Here is a 23,673-nt window from a genome sequence, read left to right as displayed (position 1 = left end):
TAGTTGTAAATAATAAGACTTTATTGAAATCTTCTTTCCTTGGCTGTCGGGACTTTGTTAACCTCTTGGAGGTCCAGGTATGGGACTGGCGAATCTCATTCCACACCTTCCATAAAATGAATAATTTTCATGAAATAAATACACAGTAAATTAATGTAAAAACAGATGATTACTTTCCCATAATTCTCACACATCATTCCATAACTTACTATGAACTGCACTTTAAAGTATATTTTACAATTTCAACTGACTTAAATAGGTCTTAAATCTGATCTTCAGTAGTAATTTCTTAAAGGATAATCTAGAGAAAACATAAAATCAACTGAAGGCAATTACAATAGGCTTCTGCTGCCATCGCATACTGGAGAGATAGAATAAGGTTTCTGGAAGTTTGATATACTTCTATTGATCTATGACAGTCTGAAAATAAAGCACAACTGCTGGCATGTCTTTGAATCTAATATATGAAGTGAGAGATAGAAATAGAGAGAAAAAGTCTGGTTTTTCAGGAGTGGAGGAAGGGACAAAAGCGTGGGATTGCGGATGTTTGCATGGAGACCTACATTGTGAGAAATTTTTCTTCTTTTTCAAAATGACACAGCACATCTGGACATTTTGAAATAGAAGTTAAATTAGAACCCAATTTGAGAGCCTTGATAATCAGAAAAGGACAGGATAATTTGTGATGCCTTGAATGATAAGATGAGCTGGTAAAATGAGTTTTGTGCTGGCACAGATGGAAATAACTTGGTTATTAAACCAAAATAACACTCACAAATATTGTTTGACCACAAAATTTGCAAGGCAATAATCATGATTGGCTTGTTAATGTCAAGTCACTGATACAAGAATACAAATAAAACCCTCATTAGAAACAGTACTTAAAGTCATTGACTGTCTTAAATTAGATTACACTTGAAAATAATAGAGTGGATATGAATTATAAGTTAGTTTACCACCATTCTTTATATGTTACTTTCATACTGCATCGAAACCATATCAAGATTGGATGGGATTTTACTTAGGTGTGTGAAGGGGGGGGGGGTGACTGGACAGGTACCGCTGGGTTAGACTATGAATGGAAACAAAATGACACATATGGTTTTGCAGTATGGATAGTAGAGATTTTCTTTCACTTAAAGACCTTCGCCTGGTTGACCGTGAGATCCCCAAAGTCTCCTTCCCCGTTAAAGAACTTTTTTACCATCTCCTTTGTCTCTTCTGCATCAGGGTCTAGTTTGGTCCATTTGTATGAGGGGGAGTCCACCGCCCAGTCTGGATTCCTCTGTAATGGAAAAAGACAAACAGCAATGTGTCAGCGAGCAGCACATATGGAAGCTTTTCAAAGCTTCAATATGAAGCTTCAGGTGCGGCACAATCATTACCCAAGTTTTAGCATACATGTAGCTGCAAGGAGTTGCTTTCGCTATTCAGGAATACATCCTTTGTCATGTACCTGTTAACCTAATCTGGGTCAAGTTTGGCAATGCAGATAAATGCCTACCTAAACAACTTTCATGCCTTGTCAAGATTTGAACCCGGAACCTTGCAATCTATGAGAGACCTATCCACTAAACCAGGACACCTATTGAATCTGCGTGATTCAAAACAAATGGTGCACTTATTGTGATGTCACTCTTCCACGCTAATCACAGTGGACTGAACACCAGGCATATATTAACTATAGGTTAGAACTTTCTAATTCTTCTTTCCGCCCTTGTGCTTTGGAATTGGATTCATCATATGAATTTTTTTCAAATTTTCACTCATGGGCTATGCTATTTGTAGGTCTCAGGAAAAAGTGGACAACCCACATGCCTATCATTATATTGAACAGTGGTTGCACCTGTATCATGATATGAACAACACATTTGTATGTCAGTGAAGCACGGGGTCTGGATAAAGAGTATAGAAAGACTCTCCCAAACACGAAAACCTCACATGCTTAATGTACCCCCAATTCCAAATGAAACAACTACTGGTGATAGAACCAGTTGAATCATTGAATGTTGGGGGATTAAGAATGTAAATTCCAATCATCGAAAGCAATGAAGCCAGTACATGGTTGATTAATTCACAAATGGATATGATTACATGTGTGTCTAACCTTGTAATTAATAGGTTCCTGTACAACATGTAAAGTATATGAGAATAAGTTACCATGAGATTGAATATCTATTTCACAAAAAATCCAAATCTAAAATGAAGCGAACATTTTGTGCTTCCAACTAAAACAGCTATCATAACGATACTTCTTCGCAGTGGCGTACTGTGGGTCGCGGCTTGGGGGGGGGGGCACCAGCAAAAATTTTGAGTCACTTAGTGAGCATGCTTTGCGCGCTCAGTTGCCAGGTATACTGACCTAATGGAGACATTTTTAAGGACAGAGCCATTAAACGGATATGTAGGTCTCTGGTCAAATAATGCGTAAAGTGCAAACTGAAAATTTTTAATATTCAGACCTAAAAAGGGACATTATAGACAAATTTTTGTAATCATGATTAGGGTTGCAAAGGGCTGGAAACTTTCCAGAAATTTTGGTAACTTTCCATGGAAAGTTTCGGGAATTTTCACCTGCCGGAATTTTCATTTTTTTCACAAAAAGTGATAAATTCTGTTTTTATATACATTATAAATTGATATCCTCAAATATTATACTTTCTTTTTGTACTTAAACTATTCTTCATTCTTTAAATTGCCCAGGGTATAAAATATTCATCAAACTGTACATACATGTAAATCAAGGCTCCACATTAACTTTTTTTGGTGGTGGCCCGTTCGGGCCACCAAAACCTTCAAATAATTTTTTTTGGTGGCCCATTAGTAAAGTTTGGTGGCCCGAAAAATATAAAGAAAAACATTAATTTAAAATGAATAAAACAAATTGAAATATTCTGCAGTCACTAACACATACCACTATTCTTTGTACATCTTGTATGTAAATCGTGCTTGCTGTTATTTTACTTTGCTTATTTTGTGGTAATATACAGGTATAAATTGTTCTATCATTGTAAATATGAAATGATTGAAAGAGAATAAAAGAATTGTATTGTTCCCAGGTTGTGGACTCTTAATCTCCGTATCGACACACACTCATAATGGTATAAAAGTAAATAAATAGTGCATATAGCAAACTCAGATAGATTTACAAAACAATTATTTTTCCTTTCTTCCTTTTTGATCATAAAACCTAGATTATGCAGGCCCCAAATCCAGTTTATTTTCTCTTTTCCAGCATATTATAGCAGGAGAAAATCACAGAAAAATATGCTGCAGAACTAGAACAATGTGTAAAAGGGGGAAATAAACAAAAATCATTTTTAGAATAGTATACTGAAAAAAGAAATCAAAATTTTTTAAAAATGAATAAGTGAAATAAAACAAAAGAAAAAATGAAGAAAGAAAAAACAAAGAACAGGAAAAAAACATTTGAGAAAAAACAAAAGAAAATGTAAGAAAGATGAATAAGACAAAATTATCAAAAAATGGGGAAAATTATTATTATTATTCAGTAGAAACATGTTCTTTAATCAGGCATATTCAATGGGAAGGGGTATAAATGGTTTAATCACTGTAAAAAAAAATGAAAGAAAAAAAAGAGAAAACGGCAAAAAAAAAAAAGTGAGAAAATTCCTTCCCTATATTTGACAAAATGATGGAAAAATTCACATTTCATATCAATGAAATCCCTTCCCAAAGTATTTACTTCCTTAACCCTAAATAGACTGGGCTATTTCGACGCCTAAGAAGACTGGGGGGGGGCTGATTCAGCCCCCCCTTATGATCTCGGCCGTCGATCGCGCGATCGTGACGAAAATTGGCACACGCGTTACCCATGGCATTATCTACAAAACTATAACATCAAATTCTGCAAAAAATCTCATGTCTCATTAATTATGCTAATTTATGCGTAAAATCATAAGTTTGCTCTAATTAATAAAATAATGCCCCTGAAATGCTAATTTTTGTTTCACATACTCTAGATAGGCATCTGATCAAATTGATTATAAAAAATTTCAAAATCACATTTATTTTCTTATGTATTCTATTGTTTTCTAAATTTCTTATGTATTTCTTTGTTTTTCGACTTTTTGTTTTTTTATTGTTTTTTCAATGGAAATTGTTGGGGACTTTATTTTGACCATAAAAAAGATAAAATTAATTGATTTTAAGCAGTAAAAGGAAAAATAATGATGCATTTGTGAATATTGGCTAAGAACACTATTTGCATTGGATTTGTACACAAATTCACGTTTTTTAGTAATGTTGGGTCTGCATGCACTTACGAAATGTTGCGTAATTTTGGAACCGCCTACCCGGGGGTCACAATTTTGGTCTCAAAAGTTGCGCGAGACTTGAAAGTAAAAAGTCAGCGAGCGACGCGGTCAAAAAATTTCGCGCGGCGGATTTATCGCGAAAAATGTCGAGGGGGGGGGCTGAATCAGCCCCCCCCAGTCTTTTTAGGGTTAAGAGTGGTTGAAGAAGTCATTTGTAAACAAGAAAGAAAGAAGCTGCCTGTTTATTTTTGGCTAGAAGAGACACAGCTTCGAAATAAACCAAATATCAACATACATACAAATGCACATATGGGACTCTGATGTACTCACCTATGTGTTTTATGTGTATTAATGCATTTGGAAATCGGTCTTTTTGAGTCAAAAGAGAGGTCATAATTCCTCCTTTTAATGCTTGCAGATAATCAGGTTTCAGTAATACGGACTGTAGAAGGGCATTTCATTGGTGTAAAATGTGACTTTGACGTAGATTTTCAGAGTTCTGGGGAAGGTTTCTTAGCAGTAACATTTCGTATCGCAGCTCCCTGAGTCTGAATAGTCTGCTCGTGCACAGCTAGCTAGCTAGCTGCAGTGGTTTCATGCACACAAAGCTCAGCCAGACAGCCGGCGCGGCCGGCTGAATAATAGTTACTGTATGCTAGCGGTAGGCCTACGTACTGTCATGACTATGCAATCTTTGTGTGTGTGTATTTGTGTGTAGATTAACAAAAAAGGCGCATGACGAATTGGCTTGCAATTTGAACTGTAGAAAGTTGATAAAACATGCAAAATCGGGAGAAAAATTGCGCTACTTTGAAAATTATTGGTTGCCCGATTCGGGCCACCAAAACTTAACATTTTTTCAATAATGGTTGCCCGAGATGAATTTTTGGTGGCCCCGGGCCACCGCTAATGTCGAGCCTTGTGTAAATACATTATATTACATGTATCCATTAACATGATGGTGCATTAAAGCTTTTCAATTTAACATAGAAAAAATAACCACTTTGCATTACATTATTTTTTCATTTTTCTTTAAATGTCAACAGATTTTATATATATAACATGTTAAGAGAACATTGCCCCCCCCCCCACATGTCTGCACACACAGACCCTTATTGAAACTTTGATCCGTAAGTGGGTCTTCACACAAGACTAGCACAAACTTTCTGTTGAACAAAAGGACCTTCTGTACACAAGTCATTGGCAGAAACTTTGGGCTGCAAATTCAAACCACTTTCCTCGAGGAAGGGTTTGAACTTGTCTGCTGTGCAAAGCTTTCAGTAGAGTTAAGGGTCTGAATGTGCAGCCTACTCATGTCTTGTGTACTGAAGGCCCTCTCGCTAAGATAACAAGATTTTATGTGCTTGTCTTTTTGGGGAGATCCACTTGTTGATCTAAGTTTCAACCAGGGTTTGTGCCTGCAGACTAGGTTTGCACAGCAGACTAATTCCACCAGCAGCTATGGCACTGGCTTGAGTCTTCAAAAGGGAAAAATCAGGTCCAGGAACAAAATTTTTACATTGCTAATTCATTTCTAAGATGCCCCCCTCCATTCCCGAAAAACTGGGGTGAGGGGAGCAAGAAATAACAATATAATGGCTGACTTTGAAAGCAATCAAGATGAATACTTTTTCACAAAGGGAGAAAAAAAGACATGCACTAAATTTTGTTTAGCTTGAATGACCTTTGACCTTGATTGAGATTGAGAAACTTGTTATTAATTTTTCTATTATATTAAATGACAATCTCATATCAGTTTCATTTAATTTGATCTACAGTATTTTGAAAATAATGAACAAAATGTTTTTTTTCTATAAGTGGGTTAATTGAACTGCAATCTGTATTTATAGTAACCCCGCAAACAGCAGCAAGTTCTCACTTATTATTACTAATGATTCTCATCATCTGAAAAAAGATCAGAATATCCAATAGGCATCATTCCACAAGCAATGTAAATGTATACATGTATATATCCCTTGTGTAAAGCATAATTTGCAGTGTACATGTACTGCCATCGCATGTTCTATTCAGCCACTCATACAGTAATCAATTTTTACATTAAAATTCATTGAAATTCTGCCTTGTCTGACTGTTGAGCATAATATTTGGCTTTAAACTTGCTGACAAAGCACAATCAAGCAACATCTGCCAAGGTAATCCTTTTAATTCCTGTATATATCAGAAAATTGCTATTTTTCAAAAATTCCCACCATTTCTTGAAAATTCCCAATAAACTCCTGTTTATTCCCATCAAAAGTTTCCATCGAGAAAATTCCTGGGAATTTTGCAACCCTAATCATGATACGTACCTGTCTCGCTAAACAAAATATATGAAAAGTGAGTTGAAATTTTTTTTAATAGACCCCAAACGGACATTTTAAGGACTATATTTTAGGGATCCATTAAGAGTGTACATCTCTCACCATACTCATCTAATGCAAGTGCCAAGTGCTTGCTGATTTTGTTAGAATTACTTTTAGACACATGAAGCACTTGTGGTCATTGTAATCCTGATTAACACATGCATCTCACTAATCAAATATTGCGAGTGTGAAGCGCAAGCTAAAAATTTAGGAAATTCAGACCTGAAGGGCATTCTAAGGCTTGTTTGTAGGCATTCACTATAAGACCACACGTATTTCACTAACCAAATAATGCGAGCGCGAAGCCCGAGCTGAAAATTTTTGATATTCAGATCAGAAAAAAGGAAATTTTTAAGGACTGATTTTAGGAATTCAAGAAGAGCAGACATATCTCACAAATCCACTAATGCGAACGTATGCACGGACATTCAATATTTCATATTAAGACCTTAAAACGGGCCAATTACTCAAGTAGTCATGAAAAAGACGCAAATGTCACTACATAAAACAATAACTCGAAGTGCAGGGAAATATATTTGGTGTGTACTTGAAAACAGGAGGTTTTGGTACAGCGGGATCTTAAGGGGGGCCATATGGCCCCCCTTAAGATAGAGAAAGATAGAGAATGACGTAATCTACGCAGTTGCATTGGTAAATTTCACTGAATTCATATATTTTTATTTCATATGAATTGATTATGCTAATTTATTCATGAAATCATACTTTTTGCTCTGATTTACTAAATAAAGCTCCTAGAAAGCTATTTTTGGGTGAAAATATTCTTTATAGCATTCCTAACAATTGTGAATGAAAAAAATTCTGGTACCAAGACCGATTTCTTATGTATTTAATTGTTCTTTACATTTCTTATGTTTTTCTTCGTTTTTGTTTTTTTTTTTAATTGTTTTTTTCGATAGAAATCGTTCCGGACTTAATCTAGATCATAAACAAGGCAAAATTAATTAAGTTTGATCAGTAAATGTAGAAATAATGACACATTTATGAATTTTGGCTAAATACACAATTTGCATTGGATTTGTACATGAAACCACGTTTTTGAGCAATTTGGGGTCTGACATGCACATACATAATGTTGCATAATATCGTAACTGCGTACCCTGGCGTCACAATTTTGGTCTCAAAATTTGCGCGAGACTTGAAAGTAAAAAGTCAGTTAGCGGAGAGGTAAAAAAATTTGCGCAGCAGATATATCGCGAAAATTGTCGAGGGGGGCCATTATGCCCCCCCCGGGAGAATTAGGGTTAAGAGGGAGAACTAATGGAAAATTAAAAAGAGTTCAAATTTGACAGAGCATTACTTACATCAAAGATTAGAGATTTTCCCTTCCAGAAAAAGACACCTTGTACTTGGGTGCTTTTGTCCTCTCCAAAGATAAGCATGACACCAAACGCGTGCTTCATCATCTTATCTACACGCTGGTAAAATCCTGGAGAAAAAAAAGGATTATGGCATGATCATCACCAACAACACAGTATCTCCCAACCACCACCACCCAACCCCACCACTACCACAACAACCATCACCACCACCACCATCATCATCGTCATCATAGTAATCACCATCACCAACACCACCACCACAATCATCATGATTAACACCATCATTATCACCACTGACTAACATCATCTAAGGCATATAAAGCAAGACCACTTGCCACTAAGGGAACAAAAATATCCAAGCCAATGTAAAGGGCATTAAGGCCAAAAGATAAGGTATCCAAGGCCATGAGCTACACCTTGACTTTGGAGTCATTAAGCTCACATGTGGTCATTTACACTTTTGAGGATTGAAATCAATAGATGTATTGCTGTTTATGATAAAATTGACTTACCAACACATTACATGGAAACAAATACTAAAACAATAAATGAAGAAATACATTTATTTTATGAACTTTCATGAACAAGCTTTCATATTAAATTTTCTTTTTCAGTACGATAATAAAGAGAGCATAAGGAAACCAAAAAAATCGGGTGCCTGTTTACGTAAATCTTAATGATTTTGCCTTTAGAAAGAAAGATGCTGACAATAGTCAGTGAAGGATTGAAGAGATTCCATAAAAAGTTTAACTCCCACTCTTTAGTGTCAAGATTCCTTCTCAATTATAACTATTATTCATAACAAATGGAGCGCCTCTGGCAGTCTCACCTGCATCATGCAGCAGTGCCGACTTTAAAAACTAGTATAAAATAATTATTCACAAAAACACTATTCATATAATGATAAAATACTACGTTCATTGACATTTGACCTTGATCATGTGACCTAAAACTTGTCAGTGATACTTGATTACCCCCATATCCCCATTTTATACACTATATCTATTAACTTTGGAAGTTATGACAGCAATCTTAAAATTACCTCTAAAATTGAAAAAAATTCAATGACCTTAAATGACCTTTGACTTTGGTCATGTGACCTGAAACTCACATTAGATGTTCAGTGTTCAAGTTTTATCAACTAGACCAATATACTTACAGAGTTATGATGGTAAATCAACAATAACCCCATATGGTCAAAGTCCTTTGACCTTGGTCATGTGACCTGAAATTCACACAGGATGTTCAGTAATACTTGATTAACCTTATGTCCTAGTTTCATGAATTAGGTCCATATACTTTCTAAGTTATGCTGTCATTTTCAAAAACTTAACCGTCGGTTAAGATTTGATGTTGACGCCGCTGCCGCCGACGTCGGAATAGCGGTGCCTATAGTCTCACTCTGCTATGTCGGTGAAACTAAAACTGCATCTTCTATGAATGGCTTGCTTTATGCACCATACCATCTGTGTAATGTGCAAGTGAATAGCACTTGCATAAGGACAACCTTCCAGAAGTTGAATATTAACCATAGTCAAAGCAACTTTAAACCAGATTATGCATAAGAAAATGTCATAACCCAAGACCAAGAGATTTCTTTGGTCTCAATACACCTTATACATTGACATCACCACCCCGTCATCTTAGGGGTCAGTGCCATTGCCTAACGTGCATTGGTGCATCTCTAGCAGCTCTGTTTACGTATATATAGCTGATGAGGGATGTCGCTATGAGATGACGTCAAAAGCCTAACGTCTATAGCTTTGACTACAATAGGCAAAGTTACCTGTATTTTAATAAAATCTCCCAGATCACCCCAAATAGCATTTTATGAAATGCACCTAAATCCTGCTCTTCTTCCTCATCATCGATGATCGACTACTGACCTGATACTAGATTGCAGGTCTGGAAGACCATGTTGTCTGCAAGGTATGATAATGGAAAGTACTCGCAATGCCAGATGCTGTAACCTTCTCTGTCAAACTTCTCCCAGAAATAAGGCAATGCAACGGTGTTTGTGTCGTTGTTGGAGTAGCATCTCTTCCATGCATCCATGTCAAAGTCACTAAAATAGGAAGGATGAAAAGGTAGTGAGGTAAATCTAAAGGTTCAAAGACATCCTTTTCGAAATACAACCACTTAGACGTTGGTATTGGTATATTTAAATATGACTTGAAAGAAAATAGAGAGAGAAAAAATAACTTGTGAAATCCCCTTGTGCATTGTACAATATCAAGCTTAAATAAACCTGAGGGTGTTTCACAAACACCCTCAGTTAATAAAATAATATAAATAGTTAATAAAATGTGTGGTTTAGATGTTGCACTTTCCAGTTGCGTGCAGTATAAAAGGCATCGCATCGGTCAAGTCATACCAAGAGGACGCACACTACTGCATATTAAGCGATAAGAGTGCATGCAACAAACCATTTGCATGTCGGCATTAAAGCATGATTTCTAAGCAATACTTGACTCTTTATGAAGCGCCTCCATGGAATGGAAAGCTTGTAAGGGCCTAAAATTCTAGTGCCTGAAGACTAGCAAACATATAGGCCTGTATTTTGAACTCTGGTTTCACTTAAGCTCAGGTTTAAAGTTGTGGTTTAAGTATGGATAGCAAATTGTTACATAAATCACTAACAGTAGAAATATAATATTTTGGCTCTCAAATCATTCATAATTGTCTAGGAAATATAAATAGATGATTGTCTTCACCATCAATGAATCAGGAAAGAGCACAATCAATATAAGAAACACAACTTACTATATATTTTGACACTTTTGGCTTCCCATAATTTTAGCACAGAATTAGACCATAGTCTAGTTAAACCCGACTTCAGAATATGGGTCAGAGTATTTTAAGAGGGAATGTCCTATAGAAATAGAAATTAACAGATTGTTGGTACTTGTTCCCGAAATTTACAAAATCCATGTGTAAAATGACAGCAGAGCAATATCAACCTTAAGAGAAGTAGGTAATGAATCTGAAACAAAAAGAAATGTGTGAATGACAGAACTATGCAGTCAATGTTCTAGCTGCTTGAATTAAATGATTTCAGAATATCTTGGATTGACATGAATGTTAAATTGAACAGCTTAACATTTTTCAAGTTAAAACAATAGTTCGAGAATAAAACTAATCATTAATGAGTAAATCAAAGAGGAGCAGGACGATTACACTACCCTGTCGTATTCCAGAAGTGACAAGGTACCAAGTTGAGAAACAGCCCTTGTAAACAACTTGTTGTTGGCATTCTTGCAAGATATTACAACATTAAACGGAAAGGCTTGCTAGGGAAGTTTTATTGTAAATACTTATGGCTTTCGCATTGATAAATCTGTTTGATAAGTCTGACTTATCAAACAGATCGATCAATGCGATCTCATTTACTAGGTTGAAAGCCATAAGTATTTATAATATATTATACTAAACTGTAGCTAGTTTCTTCTTCAGGACATCATGAGGCATTACATAAAATGCCTTGGCAAAATCTAAAAATACTGCACCAATTTTGGATTTTGGGAGGCAGTTTTGTCAAGGATATTCAACCATGCATTACACTCATCAATTGTGTGTGTTACTCATGAACAACCTTCCATAGGCCTGTGCTGCTGGGGATTCACCAGAGTACTCATTCAAATGGGTTCTGATAGATTAAGTGACAATGGATTCCGTCAGTTTACAAACCATAGAGGTTAGTGCAGCATGTTTTCCTGCACAAGAGACTGATCTACATGAAATGTCTCAATGATCATTAGTGAGTTTCACATACAAGTCCCTGCACATCAAACAGACTCCATGCACCGTCCCAGTACATGAAAACATTATAAATTTTTAATTGATGTGGATATAATTCAAAAGCGATTGGTCACACCAATAATGCATAATTTCTTAATAATTGTAACATTTTATTTTTAATGCAATTGCTCTGAGTGATTAGATTAGGTTTGGGACATGGAGACTCAGAGCAAATATTGTATAACAAGGCTTTCTGCCAATCTATAAATATTTTCTTCACACACATACACAAAGAAATCCCCCAAAGACACTTTTAAACTAATGCACTCATCCTTTCCACTTCATAGGAATGTCAGTGAAGCACGGGGTCTGGATAAAGAGTATAGAAAGACTCTCCCAAACACGAAAACCTCACATGCTTAATGTACCCCCAATTCCAAATGAAACATCTACTGGCAATAGAACCAGATGAATCATTGAATGTTGGGGGATTTAGGATGTAAATTTTCCAACATCGTTAAGAACGCTAAAGGTACATCAAAAGAGTCAGTTGGTATCATTTGACAAGGCTTAAAGCCAAATAGCCAGAGCCCTTTTCTGAGTAGCATCTGCTTTAAAGGGGAAGTTCACCCTGACAAAAAGTTTATTGTAAAAATAGCAGAAAAAATGATAAAAAATATTGCCGAAGGTTTGAGAAAAATTCATCAAATAATTAAAAAGTTATTAGAATTTCAATTATTTGATTTGTGACGTCATATGCGAGCAGCATTCCTACATAGCGAATGGTAAAAAATCAATGAAATGTCATTTTCTCAGAAAATTGAAAATGGTTTTCACTGTAACTTTTGTATATCAATAGACAAATCATTTCACACCCGATCATGAAAAGAAAACAAAACTAGAATTTAATTCGTCATGCGGACGAATTAGGTGGTCTGTCATGATTTTTCATTCAGTGTCGGCTAATGTATGAAATAAATCATTTAGATATATTGATAATCTTGATCGTAGACATCCTAAGAATTAGTTTTGACCATTGCTAAATGTGATTATTGATGTGGTGATGACAATCGTCAGACATACATCTTCAAACAGATACATACAAGATAGATGATTATATATATATATATAGATGGATGGAGTGATGGATAGAACATGGATGGATCAAGTGATCGATTGAGAGATAAATGATAGGTGGTTATATTAATAAAACATAGACAGACGGACATATAGATAAATAGAATTTAATTCGTCATGCGGACGAATTAGGTGGTCTGTCATGATTTTTCATTCAGAGTCGGCTAATGTATAAAATGAATAATTTAGATATGATTGATAATCTTGATTCTAGACATCCTAAGAATAAATTTTGACCATTGCTCAATGTGATTATTAATGTTTCCCATAGACTTTACACGTAAGCAATTTTGAGAATTACAATTCCAATATTGCAAGTGAAAAACGGGCATGATCCCGGCATCTGATCAAAAAGTGGAGGGATAATTACCGAAAGCCCAGAATCTCAGCTATAACATATTAAAAACTCCGGCAAAACTGACAGAAATGGAGATATGGCTCACGAAATAGAGGAATGTCGAATCTAGTTTTGAGAAAAAGTCATGTCCCATAGAGATTACACACAAAATACATGTGATATGAAAAAAACAATTATAATCTGTTTTATCTTGCTAAATTTTAACTTTCATACCTTTTAATTATCATAAAGGATCATGTAAGAGGTGGCAAAAAGAAAAAAAAACGAAAAAAAAAATCATCTTTTCTACCCCAGGAATCGAACCTCCGCCCTCGAGAAAGCAAGTCAAATGCGTTATCCATTGAGCCACGATATTCCCCATAGAGATTACACGTAAGCAATTTTGAGAATTACAATTCCAATTTTGCAAGTGAAATACGGGCATGATCCCGGCATCTGATCAAAAAATGAAGGGCACACTTCCGATAGCCCAGAATCTCAGCTACAACATGTTAAAAGCTCAAGGAAAGCTGACAAGAAAAAATGGAGATATGGCTCACGAAATAGAGGAATGTCGAATCTAGTTTTGGGAAAAAGTCATGTCCCATAGAGATTACACGCAAAATGAGGAAAAATGACATGCCTCTTTTCATCGCTGTTTTACACAATGATGCGTTTCTCAAAACGAATATTCATGTTAACTGAGGAGAAAGAGTACATTATAAACTACAACATATTGAAATCTGGGCGAAAAATGATTTATATTCGAGAAGTTACAGCCAAATTTGCATAAATTTGATGACGTCATTTTTGAAAAAAATGAAATTTTTAGTTTGGGCGCCTATTTGATGACGTCACGATATAATTTAGGGACAATGGTGACATGAAATCAAATCTACAACTCATACTCTATCGATATATGAAAAAAAAATTGGGGGTCAACGGACTTTTTAAAGAGCTACAGTGAATTTACAATAGGCATGTTTTTGCCCATATATGGCCTATAGTGAGAGCTCGCGCGCACACGTGCTGCAAACTTTAATGGGTGTTAATTTCTATATTAATGGTTGTAGAAGGTTGATCAAGGTATCAAATTGCTCAGAATTTTATTAGCAATGCAATGATATTAAAAGAAACGGTTTTTCTGCGTTGCGTTAAGGTGTAACGCGCGGAAACGCGCGCGCGCGCAAATTTTTGAAATGCTTAAAATGACCTGAAACGTACCCAAAAAATTTTATAGGTCATTTAGACGATTTTTTTACCTTTGACGCGCGCGTCATGACCTCTACATGACCTTTGATGACATTGACAGTTGACCCTTGACATGAAGTTAATGTCATGTAAATATTGTTAATTTTTGATAATTGATAATGAAAATATGATCAAATGAAGGATTTTACAAAATGGCGCGTAGATGACGTCATCATGACCATATGACCTTGAAAAGCTTAGTTTGCCGTCTCTATGATAGATTCTATATATGACGAAAAAATCAGCAAAATTGATTCAGCCAATTCCGAGAAAAGTTGGCGACAAACATAGGTGCTAAGAATAAATAAATAATAAAGAAAATTCTGACGAAATCAATAGGTGATCTGTCATAGACAGACCACCTAATTAAGTCATCAGGAACCATACAAAATTTGAAATTCATACATTTTATATTACATAACACATGGGGCAGCTGCTCGTTTATGACGTCACAAATCCCAAATTTTGAGCTCTTTAACAGATTTTACTCTTTAACAGATTTTCCTCAAACCTTCACCAATATTTTTTACTATTTTTTCTGCTATTTTTACAACAAAGTTTTCTTCAGGGTGAACTTCCCCTTTAAGCATAAACTACAGAAATACTCACTAGTTCCTTGCCCAGCAACATTTTGATCTCACACTCTTACAGTACATGCTAATTTCATTGCTGATGTGGTTTACGGTACACAATGTGGAGTGTTATAGAAACAGTGGATAGAAGAGAAGAAGTGGATAGGCCTTCAGGACAGACCTGAAGACAGACAGTCAACCTGTCCGAGTCTCTCTACTACTCATCATCTCTACTCGCCGACTCAAGCCAGCATCTCCTCATCAGCTCTACTACTCAAGCTGTTCTCACTCAACATTCCTTCTGGTTTACAGTCCCTTTCAGGACTATTTTCAAGAAAGAATACTCTACTCTCAAATCTCCACTTTCTTGCCTATCCACTTCTTCTCTTCTTCTATCCACTGTTTCTATAACACTCCACATGGTGTACCCTAAACCACATCAGCAATTGTATATGCCACCATGCAAACACTCAAACATCTGATGCTTATTTCAATAACAAATCAATTTTGCTTATCTTTATAACATTCACACTAGGATATTTGAGGAGGAACAAAAGGATTTAAGTATATTCATACTCATTTCTTTTTTTCAAGAAATATGAAATGGCAATTGCAATTATGAAAACCAGATTGAAACTGCAGCAAATAATCAGGAATAACTGAAACAAAGAATTAAGTAATTGTGATGAATTCTGTGTTTGGCAAAAGATAGAACTGCACTTCAGAGACCACTTAACAGTAATTTCCTTGTTAACATCTGTGGTTTCCATCCAGCTTTCATCAATAGACAAACAAGGTGGTTCACAAACCAAGTCTTGCTTGATTTCGTGATCAAAAAATGCAAAATTCTACCATTTTACATTATACCTATAGATATACAAATTAAGAAAATAACATGATCATTCATCATCTTTATGAAGATTACACTGACAAGTCGAGACTAACATTTTATACCAGTTTACTGTTTTGCTTCCAAAAATATATCTCAAACTGAATAACTCCCATTCTCCAAGAGCCATTTAGACATTGACAGAACTGCATTACCTCTTTGGGCAGTCTTCAAATGGATCAACCTTCTTAGGAGGTGGAGGAAGTTCTTCATCCTCTTCTACTACTTCTTTCTTGGCCTTCTTCTCAGGCTTCTTCTCGGCTTTCTTGGGCTGTTCCTTCTGCTTCTTTTCCTTCTTACCGGAACCACCACCACCAGATAGCTCAGCATATTTCTTGGCTGCAAGGCAAAACAGATTTTACAAGTGAAAAAAAATGAAAACATTTCTAGGCCCCATCTTACAAAGAGTTATGATTGTTCCAATCAATCATAATTTCATTCCTTGAAAGTATTTTGACTTTGATGGAAACTACCAAGAAAAGAAAAATATTTCCTTTTTCTTGACTCTGGAAGATTGAGTTTCTAGTAATTTCAGTATGTGCTATTAACATCAATGTGTCCATGTGCGACAAGAGATGCGCCCCCCCCCAAAAAAAAAAATTATTCTATACTCCTTTTCTTTAAACCTAACCCCCCCCCTGATCATAGTCGCAGAACAAGTCAATGAACGGTTTCTTTGCCCAATATGCCCTACAACTCCTTACCATCAAATTGTGCCATTTTCTCACAAAGTGTGACTTCTCCAATGACTGCTTTGACCTCTGGTTGGTTGATGAATGTGACAAACCACCTATTCAGATGGACAAAGGCCTTGCGATAGTTTACATCGAACACCTGGAATAAAAACAAGAGGAATGGGGGGAAAATTATACAAATAATTAAGGCATTTTTTTTTTTTAATAGAAATTCTGTATTATTTGGAACTTTGGAAAAGTTTGATTTTTCAAGGTCCATGCTCCAGAGTATACCGAAATGCAAGCAAATGTGTGTTATTATACTCCTTCCTCTTTATCTTTCCACCAATGTACAGTTACTTTAGCTTCCCCAGAGGGCTACTGGAGGGATTTAAGCCAAACTTTCATTGTTGCACACTGCATATAAATAGGGAAAATTCACAAAGCTGGAATAAAGTTAATAGCATTGGACCAATCTTATAAATCCAGAGTCTGAAAACAGCCTATAATTCAATTCGAAGAACTCTTGAATGGCCAATGTTAAGGCAACTCACAAGAAAATAGTTGTCTCAATGGAAGCGGTTTGGGAGATTCAGTTGGCCGGAAGGTTGTTATTGCCAATCTCCCTGGGGCTATTTCATGACTACTTGTATCTCTCTCTTTATGCGAATATCACCAGGTTTGATGATCATGCTGTTGGGCAACCCTTGGGTCCTAGCCTTCTCTGTTAACACCATTCCCAATTCTTTATTGAATAAATTTTCTACATACTGTCCATCCAAAGTATCTTTCTCCTAAAACCCCAATTTCCCACTGATGCAACAATTTCTCATGATGACGGCATTGGATTGACTTTGCATGTGGAAGACGTTTTGACTGATCATGCACACTGAATCGTGGCCAGGGTTGTTGCATCCCCTATAGAGTTTTTGTACAGGGAAAATCGAAACCTCTCAGAACGAAATTACAATAATGTAATATCTCTGATTCTTGGTTTTTGTGTAAAAATAAAGATGCCAATGTTGAGCAATTGTCTTGGTCTTTCCAACCATGTATTTTTTAAGGAATAAATATGTTGTAATGCTGAGGGACAAAGTGTGGAAATTATAGTAAACTTTTAAGTCGATTTTCTCTGAAATGGGTTTGCCTTGTCATGTGTGATACGATTACTGCTGACGATATGAATGTCTCATTAACACTAAATTGTAACAACTTCATATGCTCTTATCATGAAGCATTAACCATTTTCACCAGGAGATCGCTATTAAACTGACCTGTCTGTATGCCAGGAGTAGCTGACATCCTACACTGATATCAGCAAGGGTGACCCTTTCACCAACCAGGAATGTCCTTGTCTTGAGGTACTCGTTGAGGAAACTAAGAACAGCTTTCAATGACTCCTTTGCCTTCTCTGTTTGCTGAATTAAAGGAGGAAGAAGGGATCAATTTAAGTCAATCTCAGATCAATTTGGATAAACAAGTCACATTTCATACTCTAAATGACCCGTTTCACATGATTTGATTTCAGTATAATAAACAAAGTCTTGGGCCTGAGCCAAAGTTATCTCCAGGGAATAGGGTTTACTCATCATTTCTCAAAAGTTACAATAGTTCATTCATTTAATTTACATGGTATCTATCCACTAATAAATACAAAAATATAAATCAAAGAAAACAATTACACAACTTTACATTCACTAGAAAGATAGTTGGTATGGGATGCATAGAAAAAAATCTGTTGTTCTTCATTATTAAAATGTCAGTGAAGCACGGGGTCTGGATAAAGAGTATAGAAAGACTCTCCCAAACACGAAAACCTCACATGCTTAATGTACCCCCAATTCCAAATGAAACAACTACTGGCAAGAAAAACCAGTTGTATCATTGAATGTTGGGGAGGGCCGGAGGGGTGTACAATTTACTGAACACCTACAAATTGAAATAAAGGGAAAAATGGTCTCTTCCACTCTTTAAACAAGGTGGGTGTTTCATAAAGCTGATTGTAAGTTAAGACAAACTTTAAAAATGACTAGTGAACCTTTCTTACATGTTAAATAATCACCAATGAACATTTAATGGTGAATATCATTTACCACAAGGATCACCAGTCGTTCATAAAGTCACTCTAAAATTGCGAACAGCTTTACAAAATGGCACCCAGGTATATATTCCATGGCCCGAGACCACTGATCAAAACAATCTCAACATGTTAAAAAATACACTGATATTCATCTATCTTCTAGCCAGCATAAACTTAATCAACACATCTGGGTAATTAATCATTGTAAATTAAAGTACTCTTATATGACCGAAATCAAACCCAACCATCAAATATTCTTACAATGACAGATAATATACAAATTCTGTAAATTTGATTTTGAATTCTATTATGTACTTAAAGATGAAGTAGAAGTCGGTTTAAAACAAGTTTAGTACTAATGGAAGAAGAAACAAGGATCCACGATTCTTTGTAAAGAGGTGCACAGGATTATCTTTTCAAATATTCTAATTGCTTCTCAATAAGTCTTATAGAAATACCTGTTTGTTGTACTGTACTACACCCAATGTTGGGAAAACCCATGTGCTGGCAGCCGGCTCAATCTCGTTATCAGCTAGGTTGACAAACATCTGAACCTGAGCTCTTGACAAATCATCAGTACCCCTCAGCTGTTCATTGCTCACTATATAAAAAGATATTTACAGTGTGAGAATCTAATCCTTTTAAATTGCATCGTCCAATTTTTAGATTATAGGCAATTCCATGTTAAGACGGACAGGACATCTCAGAAAATGTAAAATTACAACACTTAAATTTGCAGTATTTGACAAGTCTTGCTATACAAATTACACAACATTTATACAACAGTTGCAATAAAAAATGCAAAATGTTGTGACCAGCTATAGCTCCTACAGTATCTTCTTGAAAGAGATGTTAAGACAATACCCAATGAATTGGCAACATAATCAAACACACAGTAACTTTTAAGCCAATCAACCACGCCTTTAAAATGTATTTCATTTATGCAAAATATATAAACCACACAAATACTGTATAACCTACCATAGTATGCAATAGCATTACTCTCAAACAATGTTGTTCCACTTCCATTCTCAAAGGCTGGGACCTAAATGAAAAAAAAATCAGGTTAAACATTAGTTCTGGTCATGAAAGTAAAATATGGAGGGAACTGTCAAAAGTGATTGAGAGTGGTCAACCTGAAATTTTTTTAAATGTAATTCATGCCCCACTTCCATTGACGAGTGGATACTATATGTGCGACCATGGGGTCTTGAAAAGCACCCTAAACACATATTTTCCATATTATGAAATGCTTGTGTATAGTTTTGGTAAATCCACCAAAATGCACCTATCACTATTCCAATTCATTGCTAGCTGATATGGATATGCCCTATAACAGTTATGATGTGGAGGATATGAAATGAAAATGTGTTTTACAGGATAAATTTTGCGAATTTACATGGAAATTTAACTTGATCGGGTCACCCGATCAAATTAAAATATCTGTGTGTTTTTGTCTTTCAATTAATTCCTATTCCAAATCATGGAATGGGCTGAAACTTTCAAGATATGTTCTTTGTCTGTAACTTTTGGATATCTAATTCTAATCACTTAATTTATAAGGTAAGTGCTTGAATGCCCATTTTTAAAATTTAAAACAAGCATCGCCGAGAGAGGGCGCTATATATCCAAGATTTGAATATTTGAAATTTTCTCAGAGAAGTGCAGTTGGAAAAATATCTAACGGTCTCTACGCTTCAGTAAGACTGTCATATTAGATGATATTCGATTATCAATCACATTATTGACCCTTTACCAAGCTATACACAGGCTTTAACAAGTATTGGCGTCTGAAACCCTACCCTCAACAAGTATTGGAAATAAAACGATACTCTTGGCAAGTATTCCCTGAAATGAATCCCTAAACAAGTACAGTGATATTTTATTTCACACGTCCATCGGTCGTAGGGGGTACCTTTACACACCATATGGTTTTTAAACACGTAGTGTTGGGGGGAAAGGGACATCCTTTAATAAAACATTTTAATTTCATTTTATCATCCCAGCACATTCAACCCTGAACACGTAGCTTTCCTAGCGAGATACCCTTTCTTCATTATTTTTGTGTTTTTGACACCCTTCTCACGTTATGTACGGAACGTGCCCTTTCTTGAAAAATAAATCCTTTTAGGACCTACATGTTTTTTGGTCGTGCATGGTATCCACTCGTCAATGTATTAAGCGGCCATACTGGGAATTAATGCAATGATGGGGAGGGCGCCATTATGCCAATGAAGGTAAAAATTACATTAAATACATTCATCTTAGGTCTTTAGGAAAGTTCGTTCACCTGTCAAGTGCCGACACCAATCAAGTGTGCTAGTCAATGTAAACATATCAGGTTTCATAACAAGATTATTGGAAGACGGTAAGTCATGAAAAATAGACGGTGAACTGGGGGGAATTGAGGTCACTGAATCTATTTTTAGCACTCTCAATTTCCGTAATTGCTGTCTTTGTCCCGTAGGAGGAAGTGAAAAAAAAAAAACGTCCCCATACTTAAACAAGGACAGTCTCAATTTATCAAGACATGATTTGTCTTGATTTATGAAGATATCCTTGTTTTCTGGGACAATCCCAATTTTTGGACCAGCGCCTCTGTTTTTACTCTCAAGAAGCCGCCTGGCTAAGCCTACGTAAAGTAGATGACTTTTACTCCCCAGACGCCTCCAGAGTCCAGGGCGGATATTTCCACCTCCATTCACTTTGTCACAAGTGCGCTTTGATCTAAATCGACGAGCATGACGAGGCAGAAACCATGATGATTTGGCCCAATTCGATTCACCACAGCACTCAAAAACTGTCAATCAAATTCAAAGCCAATGTTTTTGCTCCCAAGTTAAACAAAGCCCCTTGTGACTGACAGAGAGAGAAGGAAAGAGAGAGAGGCCTACCTTTCCCAACGGGAATTTCTTCAGGAACTCGGCTGACTTGTTGGTCTCGCCAAGCTTGAAAGCCGGTGGGTCCTGCACAACGGTCAGCTGTGTACCGCTGTAACCAGCAGCGATCTGGATCTTGTATGCCCGAGTATTTTCGGGATAGGTGTACAAAGTCTGCAAAACAAGATGACAATGAATAGATCATCATAATATTCAATATTATATCAATACAAACAAAGGTATTTTAGAGCGTACATTGATAAGATGAAAGAAATATAAGTGGATTTAAATCAAGATACACGTGTGGACTTACCCCGGAAGCCATGGCTGCTAGCTGAAAAGACCGTGTTGACGTTGCAAAAAGAGAAGCAGAAGAGCTGCGCGAACAACACGCCGGGAGATTCCCGATGCCTATGGAGCGTAGTCAGCTGCCGGCCTGCACATGTTCCATGACAATAGCTGCTTTTTGACTATGTACGGCCATAAACCGGAATGAAATTATTACTTCTTGTAGTCATCTGATCAAAACATAATTGATGAAACATCAGTCCTGTTTAGAATTCTCAGTGAGTTCATTTTTTATATTTAATTGCAATGTTATGCTCCAAAACTAACGTTGCAAACATCTGCAGTCCCATGCATGCAAATTTACGTGTTAAGTTCGAAATTTTCATCAGAAAAACTACATTTGGTCACAGACACAGTGCGATAAAAGTTGCAGTGGAAAGCATAGCAGAAGATTTTAAGGTAAATTTCATTTTCCATTATGTTCTTATTTAGGCCTGGCCTGGGTCGGAATCAGTGACCAGATTTCACAAAGTGAAATAGGCCCTAGCTATGGGACAATCGACGAAAAAACTAAAGTGATAGACTTGTGAAAAAATATAAAGAATAGGAAGGGAGGAAGAACGAAAGAATGAAGAAAAGAGATGAATTAAGAAGAAAGAAATTATGAAGGAAAAAAATAAAAAGGAATAAAAGAAAGTAAAAATAAATTTTTTAAAGGATTAAAGAAAGAATAAAAGAGATTTAAAAAGGTTTCCGTCATTCTTTAAATTGAATATAGAAAGAAAAATAAAGAAAGGAATGAAAGATGAATAAATATGTGAAAGACAAAAAGGAGAGAAAGAAAAAAAGTAAGAATTAAGGAGGAAAAAAAAGGATGAAGGAAAGAAAAATATGTTTCCTTCGTTCTTTGAAAGAAAGAAACAGGAAGGGAGAAAGAAGGGAAAGAAAGAATAAGGGAAAAGAAATAGAATGAAAGAAAGGAGAAGAGAGAACGAACAAAAAGGAGAGGAAGGGGGAAGGAAGCAAAGAAAAGTTTAAGGAAAGAAAGAATGAAGGAATGATAAAAAGGAAATTTAATAAAAAAGGCAGGTAAAAAAAGAAGAAAAGAAAGAAAAATGAACAGAGAGAAAGAGAAAGGATCCAGAAAGAACAGTGGAGGGTACAAGATCTGGCTTTGGGTGGAAAGACATTGTCTGGTCCTCTCCAAAGTCGCAGGTAGTGTCTCCATCCTTACTGTTGCCCCATTTTTGTATAAGGACTTGGCACCATCCTGTTCCAGTCGGTAGACAATTAAGACATTACCAGGTTGGCCATTTCTCACTTGTTACCGAATGCAGAGCATGACTTACATATAGGCCCTAATGTCATTCTGTGTTTATGAATGGTATTAGAACTCAACATGTCCTCAAACTATCGACAATTGTGTGCTATAGGGTGGAAAATTAATATTGCTGTTTGAGGGAGAGGACAAAAATGGAATTCTATGAAGTAACTAATAGATTTCACAGCCATGAATGTGAATAAATGCTATTTTGCATAATTCATTCGAGACTGCATTCCAGTTGTTCGTGTTTTTGTACCGTTTACAACATTCCATGGCCAGCTTTAACTGTCTTTAAAAAGTTTCTTTTTCATCTCTGTAGAACTTCAATTGTACAGTATTTCTACTTGAAGTACAAAATGTCTCCAGGAAAACATTCCAGACAGAGTAACAGTGATCGCAAACAGTGCTCAACCAATTACTATGGAGATCGTTTACTTCTCAAGAGAGTACAGGAGGTAATTTCAGCTGCCAGTCATAAAGGAAGTAACCTCCCTTTTTGTCTCCAGTTCTGGGCATGCTTTTAA

At 36.0% G+C, this 23,673-nt stretch overlaps 2 protein-coding genes across 3 annotated transcripts in view; one reads left to right on the top strand and one right to left on the bottom strand.

The window, feature by feature from the left end:
* LOC121418700 (elongation factor 1-gamma-like) lies at nt 1-21,936 on the bottom strand. The gene is made up of 10 exons (XM_041612714.1): nt 21,851-21,936; nt 21,553-21,711; nt 19,640-19,703; nt 19,117-19,259; nt 17,853-17,996; nt 16,609-16,738; nt 16,060-16,243; nt 9,867-10,045; nt 7,963-8,087; nt 1-1,285 (listed from the first exon to the last, which is right to left on the bottom strand). The coding sequence occupies exons 1-10, from the start codon at nt 21,860-21,862 to the stop codon at nt 1,133-1,135; spliced, it is 1,293 nt and encodes a 430-aa protein (XP_041468648.1). The 5' UTR covers nt 21,863-21,936; the 3' UTR covers nt 1-1,132.
* Nucleotides 21,937-21,949: 13 nt separating this feature from the next.
* The window catches only part of LOC121418698 (nuclear valosin-containing protein-like), a 33,502-nt gene continuing 31,778 nt past the window's right edge, over nt 21,950-23,673 (top strand). The window contains exons 1-2 of one of the 2 annotated variants that reach the window (XM_041612710.1): nt 21,950-22,103; nt 23,469-23,604. In XM_041612710.1, the coding sequence (XP_041468644.1) occupies nt 23,506-23,604 (99 nt within the window). In that variant the 5' untranslated portion in view covers nt 21,950-22,103; nt 23,469-23,505. Of the gene's footprint in view, nt 22,285-23,468; nt 23,605-23,673 lie in introns of both variants that reach the window. The other variant, XM_041612709.1, reaches the window with a different exon arrangement.

Source organism: Lytechinus variegatus, chromosome 7 (genome assembly GCF_018143015.1).
Source record: "Lytechinus variegatus isolate NC3 chromosome 7, Lvar_3.0, whole genome shotgun sequence".
Classification (NCBI taxonomy): domain Eukaryota; kingdom Metazoa; phylum Echinodermata; class Echinoidea; order Temnopleuroida; family Toxopneustidae; genus Lytechinus; species Lytechinus variegatus.
Note: the sequence above shows the minus strand (reverse complement) of the source record. Positions and strands in the feature narration are given on the sequence as shown.